Below are 22,342 nucleotides of genomic sequence, written 5' to 3' on the forward strand. Positions count from 1 at the left end.
ACTAAATACGTGAATGGGAAAGATCAAGCTCCCATAACCCATTCCTGTTTTAGATTGTACTGCCATGGCCCTCTCCTATGAAAACAAATAGAGAGGTCAGGATACAGATATTCTACTTTCATACAAATCATGTATGAAAAATGCCAGTGGTTAACAAGAGAAAGGGGGGCAGGAAACTGAGACACAAAGGCTTTCACAAATGAGATTCTCATTATTTTCATTTAAGTATAGAATCCTAAAATGCAGTCTAAAATTGAAGCCACTGTTTTTAATGAAATTAAAATGGTGATTTTATCCAATTATTCCAACAATCCTCACTCCCTCCTAAAAACTCATGCATTTATAGCAAAGTAAACATCATGTCTCAATTTACAACTAAGGTGATATATAGTAAGAGACAAAGTATTATGTTTATGGTATGACCTAACATAAGTCATTAAACCTCTGAGCTTCAGTTTCTTATCTGTGAAAATAAAAAATCTAGGATGGATGCTGCTTCAAACCTAAAATTCAATGAGTCAACTCCCAATTTATTTTATTATTTAGTTACAAAACTTTGTAACATCTCAAAGTCATTTTTAATAACAACCTCAATAGGAAATCAAATTTTACAGCACACTGTGTAAGTTCAAATTTCTAGTCTTGCACAATTCCCTTGTGTAAAGAGTTTTCTCAGAACTTTCACTTTATTCTGCAGAGCCACTGAGCCTTTTATCATTCCTAAATCTAAAATTCTAAAAAGCAAGCAGGCTTTTTGTGGCAACTGGGGCCCACTGACTTGGAAATTAGTCTCTTGCTCCCCCTTGTGGCTGGAATGGCCTCTTTCAACTGCAACTTCATTTAGTTGCTTCCAACCAACCAATTAGAAAAATGCTCCACCAGAAATGCTAATGAATCAGGCCATGTCAAGAATTAATTTGCAGACATTTTGACTTAAACTCATCTTTCTATGCAATGTTGGCCTACAAGAGTAAAATTTTAGGTGTCCTATAAATCAGGTCATATAGTATGAAAAGACAGAGCCGCTTAACTTCAAGGATGGGATCACAGAGGAGTGTAACCAATCACTTAGCTGAATGCATTTTCCATTAATAAATAAATGGCAAATCTTCACCATTTAACTTCTAAAAAATCAACAACTGAATTTGAGAAAACCAAGATATATTAACCCTGGTGTTTAAGGAAATGTTAAAGCCAGCCTAAAATTTCATCCTAAATCCTGTTGAAAGCTAGAGTAGTTGCTCCTTAAATTTTCCCCAAAATGAATCAAAAGATACCTGCGGAAACTTAAAGCTGATAAAAAGCCTGGTGTTCTAAAACATTTTGTATGTATGTCTTTAAAAAAATCACCTCGGTGGGGCGCCTGGGTGGCTCAGTTGTTAAGCGTCTGCCTTCAGCTCAGGTCATGGTCCCAGGGTCCTGGGATTGGCCCCCCGCATCGGGCTTCCTGCTCAGCAGGAAGCCTGCTTCTCCCTCTTCCGCTCCCCCTGCTTGTGTTCCCTCTCTCACTGTCTGTCTCCCTCTGTCAAATAAATAAATAAAATCTTAAAAATAAATAAAAAAATAAAAAATAAAAAATCACCTCGGTGAAAAGACTCAAAATAAGTGGGATGAAAAACTGCTAAATTAAATCAGGTTCAGAGAATATCTGCCTTTGGATTCTTAATACTAGGCAAAATAATCTCAGGATAATCAATGTTCTACCTCATATTCAAAATGTAGCTCCTAATGATAAAATGATAAATGGTAGAAGGTACCAAAAAGAATTTATAGAGCACCAACTGATAACTGTTAAAACTGTTCTAACATGCTTGGGGGCTTTCCTCCTTCTCCCCTGACGCAGAACCCTTTTTATAGTTGGCATCAACCCTGACCAGGGCTGACCACCAACCAAGGCCCCATTTCTCAGTATTTCCACCACAAAACACTTTTTGTTTAAAACACCTCATTTTTTATAGTGTTTTTCAATTTGCACATGCACACTGTATTATATTATTATAAACTCCCTAGTGGGACTAGATTTTATCAGTTGCTCTTTAAAAAAAGGTGAAGACCAGCTCTTTCATAGTTAACCAAACACGAAGTCTTTCTGTTGTATTATTTGGGTATGTGCCCACTTCCCTAAGTTGTCAAGATTTTTTAAGAGCAGAGGCTTTTAGTATTTATTATATCTATATATATAATATTTATTTTTATAAATATTATTATATATTTATTTTTCAATAACACAGGGAGCTTATAAAATAAATATACGGAATTTATGCAATTAAAATTCTTACATTTAACCTCAAAATTAATAAATCAAGTCACACTGAAGTGATATCAGAGGTACAAAAAAAGGTAAGCAGTGTATTTGCTTACCTTTAATATCACCATGGGTGTGTGTTAACTCAATAATTCTCAAAACATCCTCAAGGTAGATACTATCACCATTCCCATTTTGAAGATGTGGAAATAAAGTCACAGAGATGGAATAACTTGCCCAAAGTCATAAAATGAGTAAAAATTTCAAACCCCAAAAGTTTGCATAGCCTGTGCTAGATTCTATCATCCCTTTAAAGGTAGTATACATTTAGAAAAATTACACAAGTTTATTCTTCAAGTCTTATCCCTGTGATCTAATTAAGTCTGATGAAAAGCCCTTCTATCAGATGAAAACCACCAAAGGAGAAACTGGACGGAAAAGTCATTACTCATAGCAAAGAACACGATCACTTTAGGATGTCTATTTCTGAACATCTTCCAAACACAGTAGTAAAGTACTCAAATTATTGAACTGAGAATTTGTTCTAAGTATACTACAGCCTGCCTATATATAATACTGCCCTCAACTGTCAATTTCACAGAATCGCATTTTAAAAGTAATGCATTTGGGGTAGGACTTCACCAAATGTCCCGGGGTTAAATGTGGTCCAAGTATGTCTACGTCATCCTAAACTCTGGACAATGGTGTTTATTGTATGTTTTAAGAAGCAAAAAAATTACGAGCAGACAATTCATGAGTCTTGGATCAACAAGTAGGTTTTTCTCAGAAAAGCATTTGTAATTAATCAAGATGAGACACACACAACTCAGACTGGGTTCCTTGGTAATACTAATTAAAAACAAACAAACAAACAAAAAACCCTCTTAGATCCCAAAACTTGTTTTCAAGATAGGAATTAACCTCCACTAAAAAATGTTTTTAACTACTCATTAAACAATTCAAGTAAATGAAATCCCAATACAACAAAATTGGGCACTCCTTGAAAATTAAATGCAATAGGGTCTTTCCTACATTTTAAAAAAATGAACAGGCATACAGGTCAACCCACTGAACAAAGTCTTATTTTGGTCTATTTAACTCTACATATTAACATTTGACAGACTGTCCTTACATTCTTAACTTGCCATCCTACCTGTGGCTAACACCACTGTAAGCATATCTTTATTTGGGGGAAAAGAGAAGAACGCTCATACAAATTCTATCAAAAGAAAAGTCACAAAAGTTTAGATGTTGAAACCTTTTAATAATCTATTCGAGTGTAAACAAATGTGCATGTCCGTATCACAGGATCATACTGATACCAAATCAGCTATACATCCATGCTCTGTTGCCTTAAGAGCCACACTGTAGCAATAAAATAAGCCAACAGAAAACAAAAGTGAACTCTGACAAGATACAGGACTCTTCTACAGAGCGCCTGGGTGGCTCAGTTGGTTAAACGTCTGCCTTTAGCTCAGGTCATGATCCCAGGGTCCTGGGAGTGAGCCCCTCATTGGTCCCCCTGTCTACAGCTCCCCCTGCTTGTGCTCTGTCATATAAATAAAATCTTAAAAAAAAAAAAAAAGAAAAAGACTATTCTATACCACATTACTACTTATGTCACATTATCTTACCAGAAAATGCACAACTAAATCAATGACAAATGACAACTGGTACTACATTTTTGCAGATAGAAGTTTTTTATTCAGAAAGAACAAACGAAGAATGACCTGTAGCACAGCAATGTGCCTAATACCATGGAAACTGCTGAGATATGGTGGCTAAACACTCCATTCCTCCCAAGCCAAATTAGAATCTGTGCTACTTAAAAAATACTGATATGCTTAATATCAAATTAAATACCACAAACATGAACCGTCCATTCTGTTTTCAAGGAGAATGAAGGAAATGGAGCCAATCCTCTGAAGTTGGAAAAAACAAAAACAAGACTAAAGTAAATTCTAAAGCAGAGTAATGAAGCAGAAATGCTCAGGCCATAAAGATGAGAATTAGCAATGGCTTGTATCAGGGACAGTGGTTAAGACCAAACTAGAGCCAAAGGCTCTATGTACGGGATTTTGGCAAAGATCGAACAGAAGGACAGAAGGGAATCAGTGCTTTACAGAAATAATAAGAGCTGTATGCAGCACAGAACTGCCAAAATTAAGTCGATAGAAAGGAGAGATAACTTCGAAAGAAAGATGAACTCTGGCTTTTGGCATATTGAAACTTAGAGCAATTCCAAATCCCCTAAAGAGCACTGTTTATTCTCAATGTAAAACCATCATACTAATCAAACTACAAGAACCAGGATGAAATCACAATAGGGATCTTAGAAATTCTAGGGGGAAAAAAAATTTCTAACACCTATTATAATTTCAATGGACAAGTTTTTTTAATATGGCTGACCTCAGAACATCTATAATTTTAACTTTTTAAAAGAAAATTTCTCATATGCATATACATTCTTCACTATGAATGCGCCAAAGATCACTTACTTTGGGATCAAAAATGTATAGTCAAATTAATCTCAATGGCCCAGTAACATTTAACTCAGTATTATAAAGGCAAAACTATTTCACATACGGGACTCCCTTTATATGCTAGAACCACTTACCAGGTATGAAAAGATACTATATTTATGGGGGGAAAAAACCCCCAAGTCTTTCATAGGTTAAAGCCCCAGGTATAAAAAAAAGATTAATGTATAAACACTGGTTAACTATATATCCATTATATGGGCACTGAGAATCTATTCTGATACTAGTAGAAGAAAATGAGTCCAAAGAACCAGATCAAATCTTCAAAAAATTTGTAAAATTATAAAAGCTGATTTTCCTTATAAAAACAACTATTTTTTGCATGTCTACCAATCTACCTTCTAAGAGGCAAAATTTGGTGTCACTTTCCCGGGCCTTAAGTTTTTCCATGGCCTTTGAAGTCCCCCACTCCTTAGTTTATAACATTATGCTAGGTATGTATGATAGTATAGTATAATCTAGCCAGTACCCATCTCTCCTAGTCTCATCTCTTGCAAAATTATTGAAAAAGCCTTTTAAAGGAAGCAATGTTGCCCCCACCTAACGTTCTAATAGAATGATCTAGAATGCAACAACTCTTCTACAAAACCTTAACTGCTGGATTAACCAAATTTCACTTAATTGATAACCTGGATTATACTATATTCTTCACTTCTAGGTAAGCAAACCCGACAATGCCCAGGACTTAGGCTAAATGCTTGAGGATAGACTTTTCAGCTACTCTCTGGACTCCCCCTCAGCTTCTATCAGCAGTTACTGACATCTGTTAAGATATCTGACCAATAGTCTGATATTTGTTTCCAAAACCATGCCACTATACTGGCTATAATTACTTAAAATGTTCTATTTTTTTTTTTTTTTTTTAAGATTTTATTTATTTATTTGACAGAGAGAGACACAGTGAGAGACGGAACACAAGCGGGGGGGAGTGGCAGAGGGAGAAGCAGGCTCCCCGCGGAGCAGGGAGCCCGACGCGGGGCTCGATCCCAGGACCCTGGGATCACGACCCGAGCCGAAGACAGACGCTTAACGACTGAGCCACCCAGGCGCCCCAAAATGTTCTGTTATTTAAATGTTAGGATATACAAGTGTGAAAAGATATGTTACTATGAAAACTAAATGGAGTGCTTTGGAAGAGCACTTTTTTTGGGGGGGGTGAGGAAACAACTAGTTTTTAAAGGGAGTTACATACAGACAAATAGCATGGGTTTGACAACTAAAAGATTAGAAAAAATTACACATTTCTAGAGGGATTCTGAACTGATTGCTTACCAAACATTTAAATTCTCACTCTACTATGCAGACTCAAACTGTATTTTATAAAGGATACATCATTGATAGGGGTAGTTAGCGAATTATTTGAAAAGGCCTTCGCCTCACATTAAAAATGGACAAATGAACATATACATCTGTATTTTAATTTAAAACAAATGTTTAAAACAAGTATGATCATATAAACTACTTTTCAATTAACCAATTAGGATGCTTCTATTGTACCACTATTGAGGTGTTACCACTAGGATTTCTTTACTAGTAAAGCTGAGTGTTCTTAAAAGAACAAATGAAAAGCAAAATTACTCTTGGGGAGCTATTATAACTCAAAGGGAGCTTATTTTCCACCTTTCTAATTCAAAATGCCTCTGTGGGGGCCACATACAATTTCTTCCTTTTTCTTGGGTAGATTAAGAGTTGAATCATTTTAAGTGTGCCTGTACTTCCTATTCTTGAGATTTTAACTCAGGTTTTTCACTCTAATTCCAATTTCGAATCCTTTAAACTTTTCCTCTTAGTTCACTTTTAACACACTAATCATCATCATCATCTTCACAGCTCATCACTAAAACTAAGCATCTCCATCTTTTACTAGAACAGGTAGAAAGGCATTCTTAGTGAAGTACTGCTATACTGAAAAAGGATAGGTAGCCTGTTGCTCTTAAGTTGTTGGTTATTCTTCCCCTTTCCACCAAAGAGCAATCACCTGCCTTTCTATTTTCATTCCTTTATTTCCTTTCATTTTCACATCACACACCTCAGACTTTCCAACTGTATAAACTACCTTACCAGGTGCAATACTGCTTATCATGACAACTCTCCAAAAATAATGAATTTTATTATCAAGAAGAGTCTGTCCAATGTATTCCTCCCTGGAAGAGACTGTAGGTGTATCTACTATGCAACAGAAGGTCTTTGTATTTTCAAACATACCAAAAGCCATTTGAAAAAAAACATGTAAATATATTAAGTAATAAAGATGAGTATGACACTGCAGAATTCTTTTGAGAAGCCCTTATTCCAATAAATAAGCTGCCTAGTGGTTGTCAGCTTACAATTCCAAATAGTGGTTTTAAAGCCCAAGGCACACAATATATTCAGACCAGCAAAGCCCCAAAAGCTACCTGGTTTCCTAGCTTGTTCCTGCTTAATGGCAGTTCTGTAGTCTATAGATAAAAACCAGTGCCCAGCACCCACACCTTAAAACTGCCTGGGGCAAATAAAAATGAAGAGCATAATAAAATGGAACTCAAGTTAACTGAGTAACTATTGCTATTACTCAACTACTGTTGCCAACTGTTACAGATGCCAGATTCAAGATTTTACTGCTTCACCTCCTATAAGCTGTTTTTTGCCTTATATCAGTGGCTTTCAGATTTTTTAATGAAACTCTGGAAAATTTACTAGTCAAAATGGACCCTCTGCCCCACAAAAATACAGTTTTTAAGGCTTCCTGGATCTTTTAAATCCCATTCCTGGACTCTAGAGTTAAGAGCCTCCTGATTTTCATTCTCTGTAACAATCCTATGGGGTAGACATTACTGTCATTTAATTGAACTCAGTTTTCTCAGAGGAACTGATTGATTTCCTTAGGCCTTGTAACTATTAGATGGTAAAAAGTTGGTCCGACTCAAAATATGGTATTCTTTTTACACCACTACATTCTTCTTAGAACTGCAATTAGGTTTTCTAGTATGTATTTTGTCATTTCATGTTCAAGACAAAACTATCCAGTTTTTGGCTGCTTCCTGTGGATTTATGCAGAGGAGGTAGTAGAGATCACTAGTGTTGAGTCCTTACCCTACTACCAAAAGAGCTTTTGTCTAAGATCTGGCAGGAAAGGCAGATTGCATTAGTTCACATACTGCAAACTTCAAACTAACAACACAAGGAAGAACCCCAAGTTCTCTTGCGAAAAGAGAAGTCCATGTTGTGAAGAACATGCTTGTGACCATCTTCCACAATAATGCTCTATAACTCTTACACAAACTAACAAGACTACCTTTTCTCTGTTTAATAAATGATATTAATTAAACACTTGATAAACGCTTATACCAGAATGGCAGTGACCATTTAATAAAAGACTGAAGAGCTCTTCAGAAAAACTTAGCTCCTTTTTATGGGAAGAGGTCTTGGCCAGTATGATGCAGGTGCTCAATAGAACAATGAAGTCTGTTTCATTACTGATGCAACTGATCAGTAACATTAATTCTGAAAAGGGATTACCTGCTTATTTTTCTCAAACGGGGGGGGAGGGGAGTCAAAGTTCAGAAAAAAACTAGAATAAAAATTGTGATTATATATTTTTTTTTTACCATGTAAGACCTTACAATATAATTAAGGGAAACTTTCCCTGATCATCAAATACATCAGAAAGTTTTTTCTCTAGGAGAAATGTCAGTTCTGCTCTATTTTATTCTTCGATTTTACTCAAAGAGGGAAAAGGAATTTTATGCAAGATGTTTCCACAGCCAACATGACCTGTTTGAAAAAAGATGATGGGTCTACTTGAAAAAGAACCACAGTATCTGTAAATACCGAATTTTCCCAAGATGAAACAGAAAAGGTCTTGGAAAATTAGCAGTGCTGCTGACCTAGTTCTATTATCCTCTTTTCTGAAAAAGCCTTTTTGTTCATTTACTCAGCAAATACCTGAGTAGATACTATATGTTAGGAAGCATGAACTATGCAAAGATCACTAACAGAGCAGAGCTAAAAGATCTGCTTTTAGGTCACTAAAAGACCAAGGCTGGAAGCAAAAATTTGTTTAGCTCTGGTATGGTAAAGCAATTAAACTTTCATTTATCTATACTCTCAAGATGGAAATTTCATTTAGACTTAGTGAGAGGCCAGTACTCTTCTGAAGAACATGGATAGTCACCAATATCAAATCCCCTTAATAAAGATCAAAGATCAATCAAAGAAGCTAGAGATTAATCTAGTTATTACCATCCACTGATCCTATGCAGTATTTTTTTTTTTGATAAGGAAACCAAAGGGAAGCAAAGTTAAAACTGCTACAGTCTTTTCCTAGAAAAATCCTCGCAATGACAGGAGCTTTTATACTTTGTGTAGGAAAAACATGCAAATACCTACCTGGAATAGCAAAGAAGCTTGTTAGTAAAGAGTAAATGTTACTACATCCCCTTTTATTCCTAAGATTGGCTTTTGTCTTAAGTTATAACTCAACAAATTCTTTGAAACCAAAATAAAAATTATCAAGTGTAATTGGAGGAAAAACACCAGCGCGAAAATTCAGTAACATCTACACAGGTATTAGTCCGCATAGAAAGCAAGGGAGGAAAAAACCCAACACGTTTTATTATTATAGAAAGACGTATTTTTGAATTTTAAATATTACTACCTTAGCAAATCACAAGATAAACATGTTATTTAGCCTTAATAAAAACAAAGAATTCCTTTCCCACCTTAGAAATAAATGACGCCTCTTAATGTAAAGATTTAAAAGAAAAAAAAAAAAACCACAAAACCCAAAAACCCCACCCGAGACAGACACTACATGAGAAGACTTTGTGAACCCCTGTTAAGATAAAAAATACTGTTCTTTGAAATACAGCCTAAAGAAAATATCATTTGAGAATAATTTAGGACTTAAAGCTATCCCATTAGTAATTAAAAACTTTTGTGAAGGAATCTTAATACCAACACAACTTTAACAAAAGCCCTAAACCTAAAACCACAGAAATAATCCTATGTTGCTCATTAGAGTACCCCTCCATGAACAAGTTTCAAATAAGTGTGCACCTGGATTTCTATTCGGAGTCCCAGAACCAGTAACCTGTCCAGAGAAATTGGGATACTCTATACCTAAGTGCCCCGCCATACTGAGTGAGACCCAAGTCCTATAGGTAATCATTTAGTAAAATCACTCCTGGTTCATTAAAAAGGAAAAGTACTGATGTACATGTTATATACTAAATGACTGGATCTCCTACCAATTTATCCTAAGATTTAAACTTTTCTCAATGAGAAAGCTATCATTTTTAAGAAGGTTGATTAAAATTAGCTAAAATGCAATGTTCAATTCTTTTAAGCTTTTTAGAGAAGCAGTGCTTCAATGACAGTATGTACTAAATTCTTAAAATACTTCTTGATTGAACCTAGAAAAATCAAGTTTGAGTTATTCATAATCTTTTATTGTGGTTGTCAGTGTTCAAAGCTGACTTCTAATACTTAAATGCAGGAAGAGGCAAAAAGCAACTCTGAAGCCACAGTTTTTTGTATAGCTGATTCATTACATTTTAGTGGCTAAACCAGGTAAGGATATTATGTCTACAATGAGTCTCCTACTACATCTCTCTTACATAAAACAAGATACGTAAAATTCCTGTATCCGCAGATGTACAGTTAAGAAAATGAGCTCTATAACTACTATAAATACCTTAACCATAACTGAAATGATAATAGTTTATTTTTTCAATTAGCACAAAATACACTACTAGTCTTTTTTAGTCTACCTGAACTGATAATCAGTACTGCATTTATTATATACCAATTTACCCACAACTGTTTTAATACCTTTTAGTAATGACACCCTGAAGACTTCAAAATTTAGAACATTCAATTTTTTAAAGGAAAAGAAAAACCAAAGAAAGAAAAAGTTGAAAGTAACACTTGACATTCATTATAGGAGCCCTATATTATAATGAAGCTAGTCTGAATGATTCTCACCAGTACATCATTGCAGATATCTCTTAGCTCGGTCTCAATTTTCTCTCTGTATTCTCGAGCCATCTGCTGTTTTTTCTCAGCACCTTCCGTCTTTTGCTCAATACTTGAGACGACCCTCCAAGATGACCTACGGGCTCCTACAACATTTTTATAAGCAACTGAGAGAAGATTCCTCTCCTCATTGGATAATTCAGCTCCTTGCTCAGTTACAGACTTCATGCAGGCTGCCATGTCATCATATCGCTCAGCCTGCTCGGCCAGTTTGGCCTTCTGCACCAGCTCATTTTTATCCATGACTGGATGTTCTGCAGGGAAAAAAAGTAGCATTTAGATTTTTCCATCGAACAGACTCAAAATTATACCTTTTGTAAATAAGTTATATTAACATTTCAAACTTTAATGCCTATGGAAGAATCTTCATGTGAGGAATTTAATGCAGCCTCACAAAAGGATGACCAGAATAGGAAAAAAAAAGGGAGAGGGCATACTCCGCATTCAGGGGACAAATTTAAAGCCATAAATATAAAGTAAATGAGAAGCAAAACTAAAATTGCATTATACCATCTTTGTTCAGAAGATCCTAATTTCACATAAAGCCAAAGCACATCTGGTAAAGAGGCTACCTTAAAATCCAACCCTTACCTTACTTGGCCCAAATCTCAATTCCAATTTCCAGTACCATAAGTAATCCAAAATTAAGCAGTTGTGTTTGTTTTTTTAGTGAAAGCACTGTCAACAAACAACATTACAACCTCTACCGTACTTCCACAGAATCATGATTCAGGTCAGTTTAATGTAACTCATATCTTTTTACTTTAATAATACCTACTATTCTTGTCAGAAATGTGTAAGTCTAAATTTTATTGGTATTACCCCCACCCCAATTGCCAGCTGATCACAGCATGACAATTTTCTGGGAGAATAGGCCAAATTGCTTGATTTAAGGCATTCTGAATATAAAACAAGCACCAACAATCGCTAACAGATCCTAAAGCCTCATTACCTGTACCTTGTTTTATGCATACATGCTTAAAAAATACACATCCATGAGTCCTACAACTTACCATCATACATGAGCACTAAAATGTGTATGTTAAGTGCTTCTAGTGTGGTCAGTGTTTTCTATGTCATTGCTCCAGTTTAAATATAAAATTACAGTGTTTCTAGTAGTCAAAACTTAATTGTCACTCAAGCTGCCTTTACCCTAACTTCTCACTTAATTCTTTCATTTTAAAGCTCCCTAGACCTTTTAATTTACCCGTTACACTTTTCCTTAAAGATATCCTTTTGAAAGGTGCTAAAACAGCACAGAAAGATACTAAGCCATACACTGATCCCACAGAATAAGTGATTTTAAAGATAAATATACAGCCTGAAGTGCACTATTAAAAGGTGAACAGAAGAGCCACAGTCACTATAGGAACTGACTCCCCAGTATCACATCCTTTACCTTCCCAGGAAAATCCCATACCTTTTTTAAAAGCCAAATCGAACAGGGTAAAGAAGTAATCAGCTAGCTTATTTGTGAGGTATACCGTGCCAATGCAAAACTATTTAAAATTTATGATCTCATACTCCCCCCCCCCCACACACCCCTGAAATTACTAATTTTTCCCTTAGGAACTCAAAACGCTCTCAGGTTAATGCTGCTTCTAACGAAAAATTATCAAAAACCAGTACAGGGGCGCCTGGGTGGCTCAGTCCTTAAGCGTCTGCCTTCGGCTCAGGTCATGATCCCAGGGTCCTGGGATCGAGCCCCGCATCGGGCTCCCCGCTCAGCGGGAAGCCTGCTTCTCCCTCTCCCACTCCCCCTGCTTGTGTTCCCTCTCTGGCTGTCTTTCTCTCTAGCAAATAAATAAAATCTTAAAAAAAAAAAAAAACAACAGTACAAAGGTTTCTCTCCCCAACCCCTCGGGTACAAGGGAAGTGCATTTCTCACAGAGTAGTACTCCAAAGCCTCGCCTCTGTATTGCGGAGAGGACTCGCCGCACCCATTTTAACCCTTAACCAACCTAAGACGTCGACTGAGGTGAAACGAACACGGACAGACCTTGACTCTAAAGTGCAAATCCTTCCATGCGCGCTATCCGCAACCACCCCTCCTTGGCTCCGCCCAAGTCCCCGATTCTCCCTCTTTGTCATGGCGGATCTGTGTCAAGGAGCCCAACCTACTGCTGAGTGCTAATTCCCCCCACCAGAGCGAGAGGGAGAGGGAGGAGCAGCGCGCCCCCGCCCGAGCCGGGGGAAGGGGGGGGAGCCGCCCGCCCGCCCCGGGGGCAGAGACGCCAGCGCCTCCCGCAGAAGCGGAACCAAGACCGGCCGGGCGGCGGACACACCCCACTCTCCCACCCGCGTCTCCTCCGCCACCGGACACCGCTGGTGCTCATTTAGTCTATAAGGACCCGACAGCTGCAGCAGGTGGGGGAGGGGGCAAGAGCCACACCCAGGCGAGCTGGGCCACCGCCGGCTGTTACGCTCAGCCTCACTCGCCCCGAGAGGGGAACAGCGTCTAAAAAGCCAGCACGGGGACCCTCCCGTTCAAGCCCACCGGGCAGGCGAGCCAGACGCCGGCCCACCGCCTTCCCCATTCTCTTCTCTATCGCCACCTGGGCTCAGAGCCCCCCATTCACCCTGAGGGGGAACAAAAAAAAAAAAACAAAAACCCCCACCGCAGCCCCATCCCCCACCCCACTGAAGAACCCAGGAAATTCGGCCCCAGGTCCCAGGCCAGCCCCACCCCAGAGCCGGCTCCCCCTCGTGCCCGAAACGAGGCCTCGCCCTAGAGTACCTGGCGGGCGCCTCCGGGCCGGCCTCGGCTCGCGGCCCGGTCCCCAGGCCCAGCCCCGCTGCCGCGCCGCCGCCCGGGTGGGGGAGGGCTGGGTGCCGTCGCCGCAGCGCTGGGCGCGGAGGCTGCGCGGAGGAGCGGGCGGGAGAGGCAGGGGGAGGGGAAGGCGGCGAGGGGAGGGGGCGGCCTCACCTGCGCCACTGCAATGCCCGCAGCCGCCGAGTCATTATCTCGGGCGGGAGCGGGGCGGCGACGAGGAGGGGGCGCGGGTGGGAACGGATCGCGCCCAGAGGAGCCTCGGCCACCCCCGGCAGCCGGCGACCGGGCGGCTCCCCGGGGATCTCGCGTGTGGGCGCCCTTTCCACCCCGGGGACGGGGTCCGGGAACGGGCGCTTATCGGGGCCGAGGCGTCGATCCGGAAGCAAGTAGCCCGAGGCGGCCGCGAGCCGCCCGCCCGAACCAGGCGGAAAAGAAGCCGCCGCCCGTCTCCGCCAGAGGAGACTCCGCCTCAGCCCAGCGCCGCTACCGCCGGGCGAGCGGGGCTGAGGCGCTGTGGAGCGGGGACGGCCCCCACGCTTTCGGAAGCTTGGTCTGGGAAAGGAAGGAGTGAGACTAGGCGGCGGCGGCCGGGTCCCTTACCTGTGTCCGGAGTGGGTGGCGGCGGACGGACGGGGGCTCAGCAGTCTCTGGGCGGCAGCGGCGAGGCTGAGACTCTGTCCGTGGATCTCGCTGCTCACAGGCTACAGCGGCTCCGCAGACACGGGGTTTCCTCCAATCACCAGCCCCGACAGCAGGGGCACCACACGCACGATGACGTCAAACGCTGCTATGGCAACCGTTGATTGGTGCCCACAGCTCTGGGGGCCCAGTGCAACCGCCGCTCCCTAGCGCGCGCGTCCTGCCCGCCCGCGCTAGAGGGCGAGCGGAGGAGCGTACACTTCTCCCGCTACCAACGCTCCTCCCCACCCCGCTCAGCTTCCAACTTCTCTGCTCTTGGGAGAGTGAGCCTGGGCAGGAAGCTCCTTCCTTTTTCCTTCCCACCACTGCCTGCCTACCTCGCCTTCTCGAATCCCCCGCAACCTCCACAGACTCACTCTTCCTCTAAACCAGCAAGGAAATTCCTCCCCACCCCCACCTTAGCTTTCCGTGCGGCCCTTCTGCGCCTGCGCCAGTCACTCCCTCTAGAAGGGGCTCCGGTTCAGCAACATCCGGGACCTTTCACATCCCCCCCAACCCCTCCCCGCGCCCAGGCCCGCCCCGCCCTCCGTGCTTCGCGGTGGTAACTGCCTCCTGGGTCGTCCCGGGGCTGGATTACGCGAGTGGCTCTGCCGCTCTGGCATTGTGATCAGGATTTGGGGGTGGCAGGGGAGGGCGCGGTCAGACGATCGGGAGAGGCGGTGTGGCGCGCTACCCCCCAGCCCGCCGCACCCGATCGCCAGGCGGGGCCAACCTTAGCGCGCGGCCCCTCCCTTCCTCCCTTCCGCCGCGACTTTTACCTGCTGGCTCGCGGAAAGCGGCCTTAGACCTTTTAAGGCTCGGAATAGAGAGAGGAATCCGGCCCCGGAGTATGGGCTGAGTGACGGGAAAGTTTTCCAATAGGGGACTCGGGATCTGTGCGCAGTGACAGCTGCGAGGGGACAATGGGGGCGCGAAGTGGGGGTGAGGTGGGTCGGGTGGGGCGGAGCTGGTGGGAGGTGAGGCGGCCTCTTTCAGAAAGCCTACAGCTCCGGCGGGGAAACGGCAACCTTCTTAGATGGAGGGTTCGGGTGATCGTGGAGGCCTTAGCATGAGGAGAGACAAAGAATAGAGGTTGGCCCGTACCGACTCGTTCCTCGTAGATTAGATTTTTCTATCCAAATAAAGCGTCCACTGGAAGACTTCATGTTGCAGTGATTTAAAACATAAAGATCACTACCTGCTTTCTCCTGAAGCAAGGTTTGAGGGACGTGGTAGTTCCCAGGGCCCCCGTTGACCCAGCTGGCAGTGGAGCAAGGACCTGGAGCCAGGAAGAGGGGGAAAGAGAAGAGCGGAAATTGCAGGTGCCATACAAACGGGCCAGCCTAAAACGGTAGAGCCTCCACCCAGTCAACTTAAGGAAGTTCAAAGAGATACATGAACAGTGTAAAATGCCTCTGCCTCTTCTCCCTTTAAATGTTAGAGCTAAGAAAAGATTAGTGCTAGGATGACCTGCAAAACCAGCTGCAAAAGTCATCTAGAGTTTATAGTTAGCAATGAGAACTTAGAACTCTTCCTACTACCCCTTTGCAAACTCCATTTTGGCCTTATTGAGTTTTCCAACATATCCTTTTTTAAAATCATTTTCCCTTCATCTTGATAAGTATACTCTTTAATGCCCATTCCCTATTCCCCCATCTCCCCACCTACGTCCCCTATGGTAACCATCAGTTTGTTGTTCTTTGTAGTCAAGAGTATGTTTCTTGGTTTGTCTCTTCCCCCCCCAACATACCTTTATTGAGCACCTACTAGGGGGCCTGCCTTAAGGCACAGCTGACAAAGGAGCCTTACAAAAGAGTTCAGCCTCAAGATGTGCAGAGGATTGAATTTATCAGTAGCAGACACATAAAGTCTGTCCTCACTCTTCCAACACCTTGTCTGTTCTGAATGTTGGATACAGTGTTTCTGCCACAAACCGGTCTACAAATTACATTTTGCCTGAGGTTCCAGCTGGCATTTAGATAGTAAAGTATAAACCAGGAAGAGAGTTTTCCAGTGACCAGTTCAGTTTCAGGGTATTTTATTTTTTCCCAGCCTCCCGTATCAGAACAGATTCGTACTAAACTTGATGAACAAATTGATCGGGGTTTTATTTCTGAGATATTAAAGTCATCGTTCTTTTGACTCCCAAGTAAAGTCTTTTAGAGAGTGACTCATTTAAAATATTAATATTTCAGCCCCCCCCCCTTTTAAGTTGTCTTTGGTTTTGTGCTAGGCATGGCACCAGAAATTTGACAGAAGATACTAAGTTAGGGGTACCTGCTGGCTCAGTCGGAAGAGCATGCAACTCTTGATCTCAGGGTCATGAGTTTGAGCTCCACATGGGGTGTAACAATTACTTAAATAAATAAAACTAAAAAAATATATTAAGTTAAATCTTATTAAAATGGAAATTGATGTTTCTTTAATCTAACTATGTGTCTAGATAGAATAATACCCTTTTGTTTTAGAGGAAGTTTAGGGATTTCTCTGCATCAATAAATTGTGGATTTACTTTAGGAAACAGCTAAATTAGGTGTTTACCTCATGTTTTAAATAGCAAGGCATGTGTGTATGAAACAACAGGAATTATTAGGTTTACAAACTCAAATCAAGGAATTTGAGCTCATGGAATAAAGGTGTAATGCAGTTGCAGGGAAGCAAGAATAGAGAAAGTCATGAAAGCCCAAGTGATAAGTATTTTGAGGAATAGGAATATATATGGCAAGGATAATGGCAAAAGAAAAAATAAAGAGGACCTATGAACTTGAACTCGGGAAAATTACTGGGAGAATTTCAGGTAGCCTGACCTGTTTTATTTTCTTCACTGCTCAACTTTGTTGCCTCAGTCAATTTACTCAACCTTCTATGCCTTAATTGCCACATCAATAAAATACTGGTAATAAAAACACTTAACTTGTTAAGTGGTGTTGAGGATTAAATGAAGTTTTATACATATGTAATATATAAGATGTAAGTATCTTATATAAGTACTTATAATTATATAAGATGTATCTTGCATAATTACAAGAGAAGTAATTATAATCATATATACATTGCTTAGCACCATTCCTTGCACAAAGTAATTGAACTATTATTATTCATTAATAAGTGGACATATCTGATGTCTCTACTGTTCAAAGGGTTATGAAGATAAAATGAATGATATATTTAAGATGTCTTTAAAAAATGAGGTAGAGGGGCGCCAGGGTGGTACAGTTGGTTAAATGTCTGATTCTTGGTTTTGGCTCAGGTCGTGATCTCAGGGTCCTGAGATTGAACCTCAAGTTGGGCTCCGCTCAGCACGCAGCCCGCTTGAGATTCTCTCTCCCTCTCCCTCTGCCCTTCCTGGTTACGCTTTCTCGCTCTGTCTCTAAAATAAATAAATACAAATCTTAAAGAAAAAGTGAGGTATAAAGATGTTCCCTCTGGAAACACAAATTTGTGTTAGTTTGTTAGCACTAATGAGACTTAAGGGATGAGACAGTGAGTAGGCACCACTCATGTACAAGGGACTGTCGTGACCTCTTCAGATCTATGCTATACATTAAAATAAGAGTCCAGGGGAATTTGCATTATTCAAATTGGAAAAACTTCAAAAGATGGACTCTACTGATGAAGCAGCAGTTAGGTGATCTTTTAATTTTAATTGCAATTCAGTCAGGTTATAGTCTCGCCTTAACATGATTTAATTGGAGAAATGCTGCATAGTGCAGTGGGCTTTGGAATCAGAATTGAGTGCAAATCTTGGTTTGTCTATCAGAGCTATGTTACCTTAGGCTACTAAATTGCACATACTAACACCCAATCCCATCAGATTACTGCAAGCATTAAGTAAGAAAGTAAGGAGAGAGCTGAACAGAGTGCTCTAGATCACGATTATCTATTGTTGGAATAATCTGGAGTTTGCGGCAGAGACAGACTTGTTAGCTCTTGACCAAACCCATTCTGCTCCATCAGAGCACAGCTGGACTCCATTGCCTGGGTCTCCCTTGCTGTTCGGTGTGGCCATGTGAGTGAGCACTAACTAATGGTATATGACCAGAGTGATGTGCTCCACTTGCGGGCCTGTCCCATAAAATCTTCCAGTTTGAACCTCTGTTCAGTCCCTGAATTAACCTCTCTCTGCGAACTGAATGGAGAGGATTGCAAGGCTTTAGAGGAGAGTGGGAACATGAATGGAGCCTGGATCCTTGAGAGCCTATTTGCTGATCACTTTAGACTTTACTGGGGGTAACTTCTAATTTTTAAGCTACTGAGATTTAGGTTTATCTCTTGTAACAGCTAGCACTGTAGTATCTGTAAATGTCATTGGCAAGTTCAAAGCATGGAAAACATTAAAAAAAAAAAAAAGGAAAGAAAAAAGGGGGAGGAAAAAAGTGAAGTTAGGGAGTAAGAAAAAGGAAAGTGATCTTGTGGTAAGCTCAACTACTCTGTTGACTTCTAGAATGACCTTTAAAAAGTAGCATTTCCTCTCTTAATTCTAAATCAAACTAATTGTGTCACTACTTACTCTATTTTTTTAAATTTACTATTTACTTACAAAAAAATGAAAAATAGAGCTATCATATGATCGGGTAATCACACTACTGGATATTTACCCAAAGAATACAAAAACACTAATTTAAAAGGATATGTGCACCCCTATGTTTATTGCAGCATTATTTACAATAACCAAGATATGGAACCAACCCAAGTATCCATCAATAGATGAATGGAGAAAGAAGTGGATTCAAGAAGGGATATTACTCAGCCACAAAAAAGAATGAAATCTTCCCACTTGCAGCAACATGGATGAATCTAGAGAGTGTAATGCTAAGCAAAAGAAAGACAAATACCATGTGATTTCACTCATATGTGGAATTTAAGAAACGAAACGAACAGAGGGAAAAAAGTGACAAACCAAAAAACAGACTCTTAACTATATAGAACAAACAGATGGTTCCCAGAGTGGGAGGTGGGTCGGGGGATGGGTGAAATAGGTGAATGGGGATTAAGAGTACACTTATCTTATTTTTTTAATTAATTTTTTGAAGTAATCTCTATGCCTAGCATGGGAATCAAATTTATGATCCCAAGATTAAGAGTTGTGTGCCCTACTGACTGAGCCAGCCGAGTACCCCAAGAGTACACTTATCTTAATGAGCACTGAGTACTATATAGAATTGTTCAATCACCATATTGTACACCTGAAACTAATTTAATACCGCATGTTAATTATACTGGAATGAAAATAAAATTTAAAATAAGTAAATTAATTTACTCTTGATGTCATCCTCATTCTTTTGTCTATTACTTTAGCTTTGTTTTTCTAAAAAAAAATTATATTTTTTTCAGCCCATATCTTTTATTTATTTTTTAAAGATTTTATTTATTTATTTGAGAGAGAGTATGAGAGACAGCATGAGAGGGAGGAGGGTGAGAGGGAGAAGCAGACTCCCTGCTGAGCAGGGAGCCCAATGTGGGACTCGATCCCAGGACTCCAGGGTCATGACCTGAGCTGAAGGCAGTCGCTTAACCAACTGAGCCACCTGGGCACCCCACAGCCCATGCCTTTTAAACTCTAGCCTCACATCCCACACTCTGGCCCTATGTTCTACGATACTTTGGTCATAGATGGGGTTTTTTGTACAATGATTTAAAAAACAAAAATGTAAACAAAACCAAGGCAACTGTGAGCTCTCATTTCATACATTCATCAAGCACTTAATGCGGACCCACTGGTTAGAGCTAAGGGGTTAGGGGTTATGTTGCTCACTGGGGATAAGAATGTGTAGATCATGGTCCCTCCCTGAAAGAACTCATAGTCTCAGACAGACACAGACACCAAATGCAATTACAGTGAAGCACAGTGAAGCAACAGCTAGTTGTATGTGGGGAAATCTGAGCTGTAAGCATTAACTGTCCATAGAAAGGTGAGGAAGTTTCCCTGAAAAAACTCACACTCATCCTATAAATTACTGATTTGATTATCAACAGAGTCTATTTTGCTTTCTTGCCTCCAATGAAATTTTTAATTCCCCAGTGAAATTTTTAGTTTCCTTGCATTCTTAATTGATGGGTCACTATTTGATAGATATCATGTCTCCTTGCATTCTATTAAGGACACAGACATTTTGTAGAGTATTCTTTTCCTATAGTAAGTCATTTTCAGATATATGCTCTTCATTGGAATCTTCAGATAGTGTTCTGTTTCCTTGAACTGTAGAATTTTTGGTCGCTCTTATGTTGTGGTGATGATTGTTTTCCTATTACATGTCAACGAGGGAAGTTCCTTCCAGTCTGAGTTGGCCAACGGATAGATGAAATTTCCTCTGCTTCTCTTTACCATCCTCTTGAGAACTGTTAGGTCTAAAGTTGTAGAAGGGTGCAAGTACATGCTCCCTTGGCCAAATTCTGGAATCCAGCAGACGTTTACATTTATCACCTGTCGAGCAGCCGCAGGGTAAGATCTTGTCCTGACTCACTGTCCAGTTGTCTGCAATGAGGAGAATTTATGTTGTCAAGAATCAGAGGTTATCTGTGGTTCTTTTTTAATCAGCTGTGATAAATGTAAAAACTACAAGCATGAATACTGTGGGCTCTCAGTGTGCTTCCACGTGCTGCTTCATCTGCAGCTCTTTATTCTTGGGGCCTAGCCATCACATTTTGTAACCGGCCTCACCCACCTCCCTAGCCCTCTGTACTTTGTGGTGCCACCTTTGGGGATTTGTAGATTCTGACTGAATAACAGTTTGAAGGCTTAACTTCTACCTTGCAAATTTGCTCTTCTTTTTTCAAAAATTTTTTTTGAATTTTTATTTTAAGTAGGCTTCACACCCAATGTGGGGCTTGAACTCACAACCCTGAGATGAAGAGTCACATGCTCTACCTACTGAGCCAGCTGGGAACCCTTGCTCTTCTTTTTCAGAGGATAAATTATCCATGATAAAGTTTCTAGATTCAGCCTCCTCCATACTGTAAGTTGAAATTCTTCTTGTAAATAGTTGACTCTTATTTTTCAAAAACTTTTTCATGGTATTTTAGTGGGAAGATGAATTTAGCTTGACACCGTTTTAGCATCTTAACCCTCAAGTCTCCAGTCAGTTGTGTATACACATACACACACACACACACAATTTAATATATATATATATTAAATATTTTAAAGAGACAACAGGCCCCAAATGGAGTCACTTGTACTAAGCCCACATCACTAAACCAAGACTTAATCCCTAATGTAATTGCATTTTCAGCTTCTCCCAGGAATGCAATCTTAACCAGACAGTCTGGAATTTCCTGGTCAGGTAATCCACCTGATAGACCCCTACCATCCCCAAAAGGAAGGTGACCTTGCCTGAAACAACCCACTCTTTGCTTCTAACCCCCTTTTCTTTTGTCCTGCCCCCTCTGCCTATAAAAGTCTTTCATTTTATAGAGTTCTTTGGAGCTTCTTTCTATATGCCAGATAGTACGCTACCCAATTCATGAATTGTTGAATAAAGCCAATCGGATCTTTAAAATTTACTCAGTTAAATTGTGTTTTTAAACATATATAGTTTTTTAATTTTTTTAAAGATTTTATTTATTTATTTGCCAGACAGAGAGAGAGGGAGAGTACAAGCAGGGGGAGTGGCAGGCAGAGGGAGAAGCAGGCTCCCTGCTAAGCAAGGAGCCTGATATGGGGCTCGATCCCAGGACCCTGAGATCATGACCTGAGCCGAAGGCAGACGCTTAACCATCTGAGCCACCCAGGCGCCCTAAACATATATAGTTTTTTTAAACATATATTTAGTAGAACTTATTTTTTATTGTAGTTTTACATTCACAGCACAATTGAGAGGAAGGTACAGAGATTTCCCATATACTCATGCATAGCCCCAACTCATGCACAGCCTCCCGTTTTCAGCAACTTGCACCAGAGTGGTGTATCTGTTAAAATTCCTAAAATTGATTTGTTAAAATTGAATGGTATATTTTGCCAGAATACATTCACAAATCATCATGACCTGAAGTCCAAAGTTTACATTAAGTTTCACTTTTGGTGTTGTACATTCTATGGGTTTGGACAAATGTATGATGACATGTGTCTACCATTACAGTATCATACAAATC

The 22,342-nt window shown here is 40.6% G+C and overlaps 1 protein-coding gene across 1 annotated transcript in view; it reads right to left on the reverse strand.

Moving 5' to 3' along the window:
* Positions 1-14,624, reverse strand: part of LOC116628965 (14-3-3 protein zeta/delta) — a 32,442-nt gene extending 17,818 nt beyond the window's left edge. The window contains exons 1-2 of the mRNA XM_032399275.1: positions 14,174-14,624; positions 10,750-11,054 (exon numbers count right to left, since the gene is read on the reverse strand). Of these exons, the coding sequence (XP_032255166.1) occupies positions 10,750-11,043 (294 nt within the window). The 5' untranslated portion in view covers positions 11,044-11,054; positions 14,174-14,624. The remainder of the gene's footprint in view (positions 1-10,749; positions 11,055-14,173) is intronic.
* Positions 14,625-22,342: the final 7,718 nt, after the last annotated feature.

This window comes from Phoca vitulina, unplaced genomic scaffold (assembly GCF_004348235.1).
Source record: "Phoca vitulina isolate PV1807 unplaced genomic scaffold, GSC_HSeal_1.0 scaffold158, whole genome shotgun sequence".
In the NCBI taxonomy this organism is placed as follows: domain Eukaryota; kingdom Metazoa; phylum Chordata; class Mammalia; order Carnivora; family Phocidae; genus Phoca; species Phoca vitulina.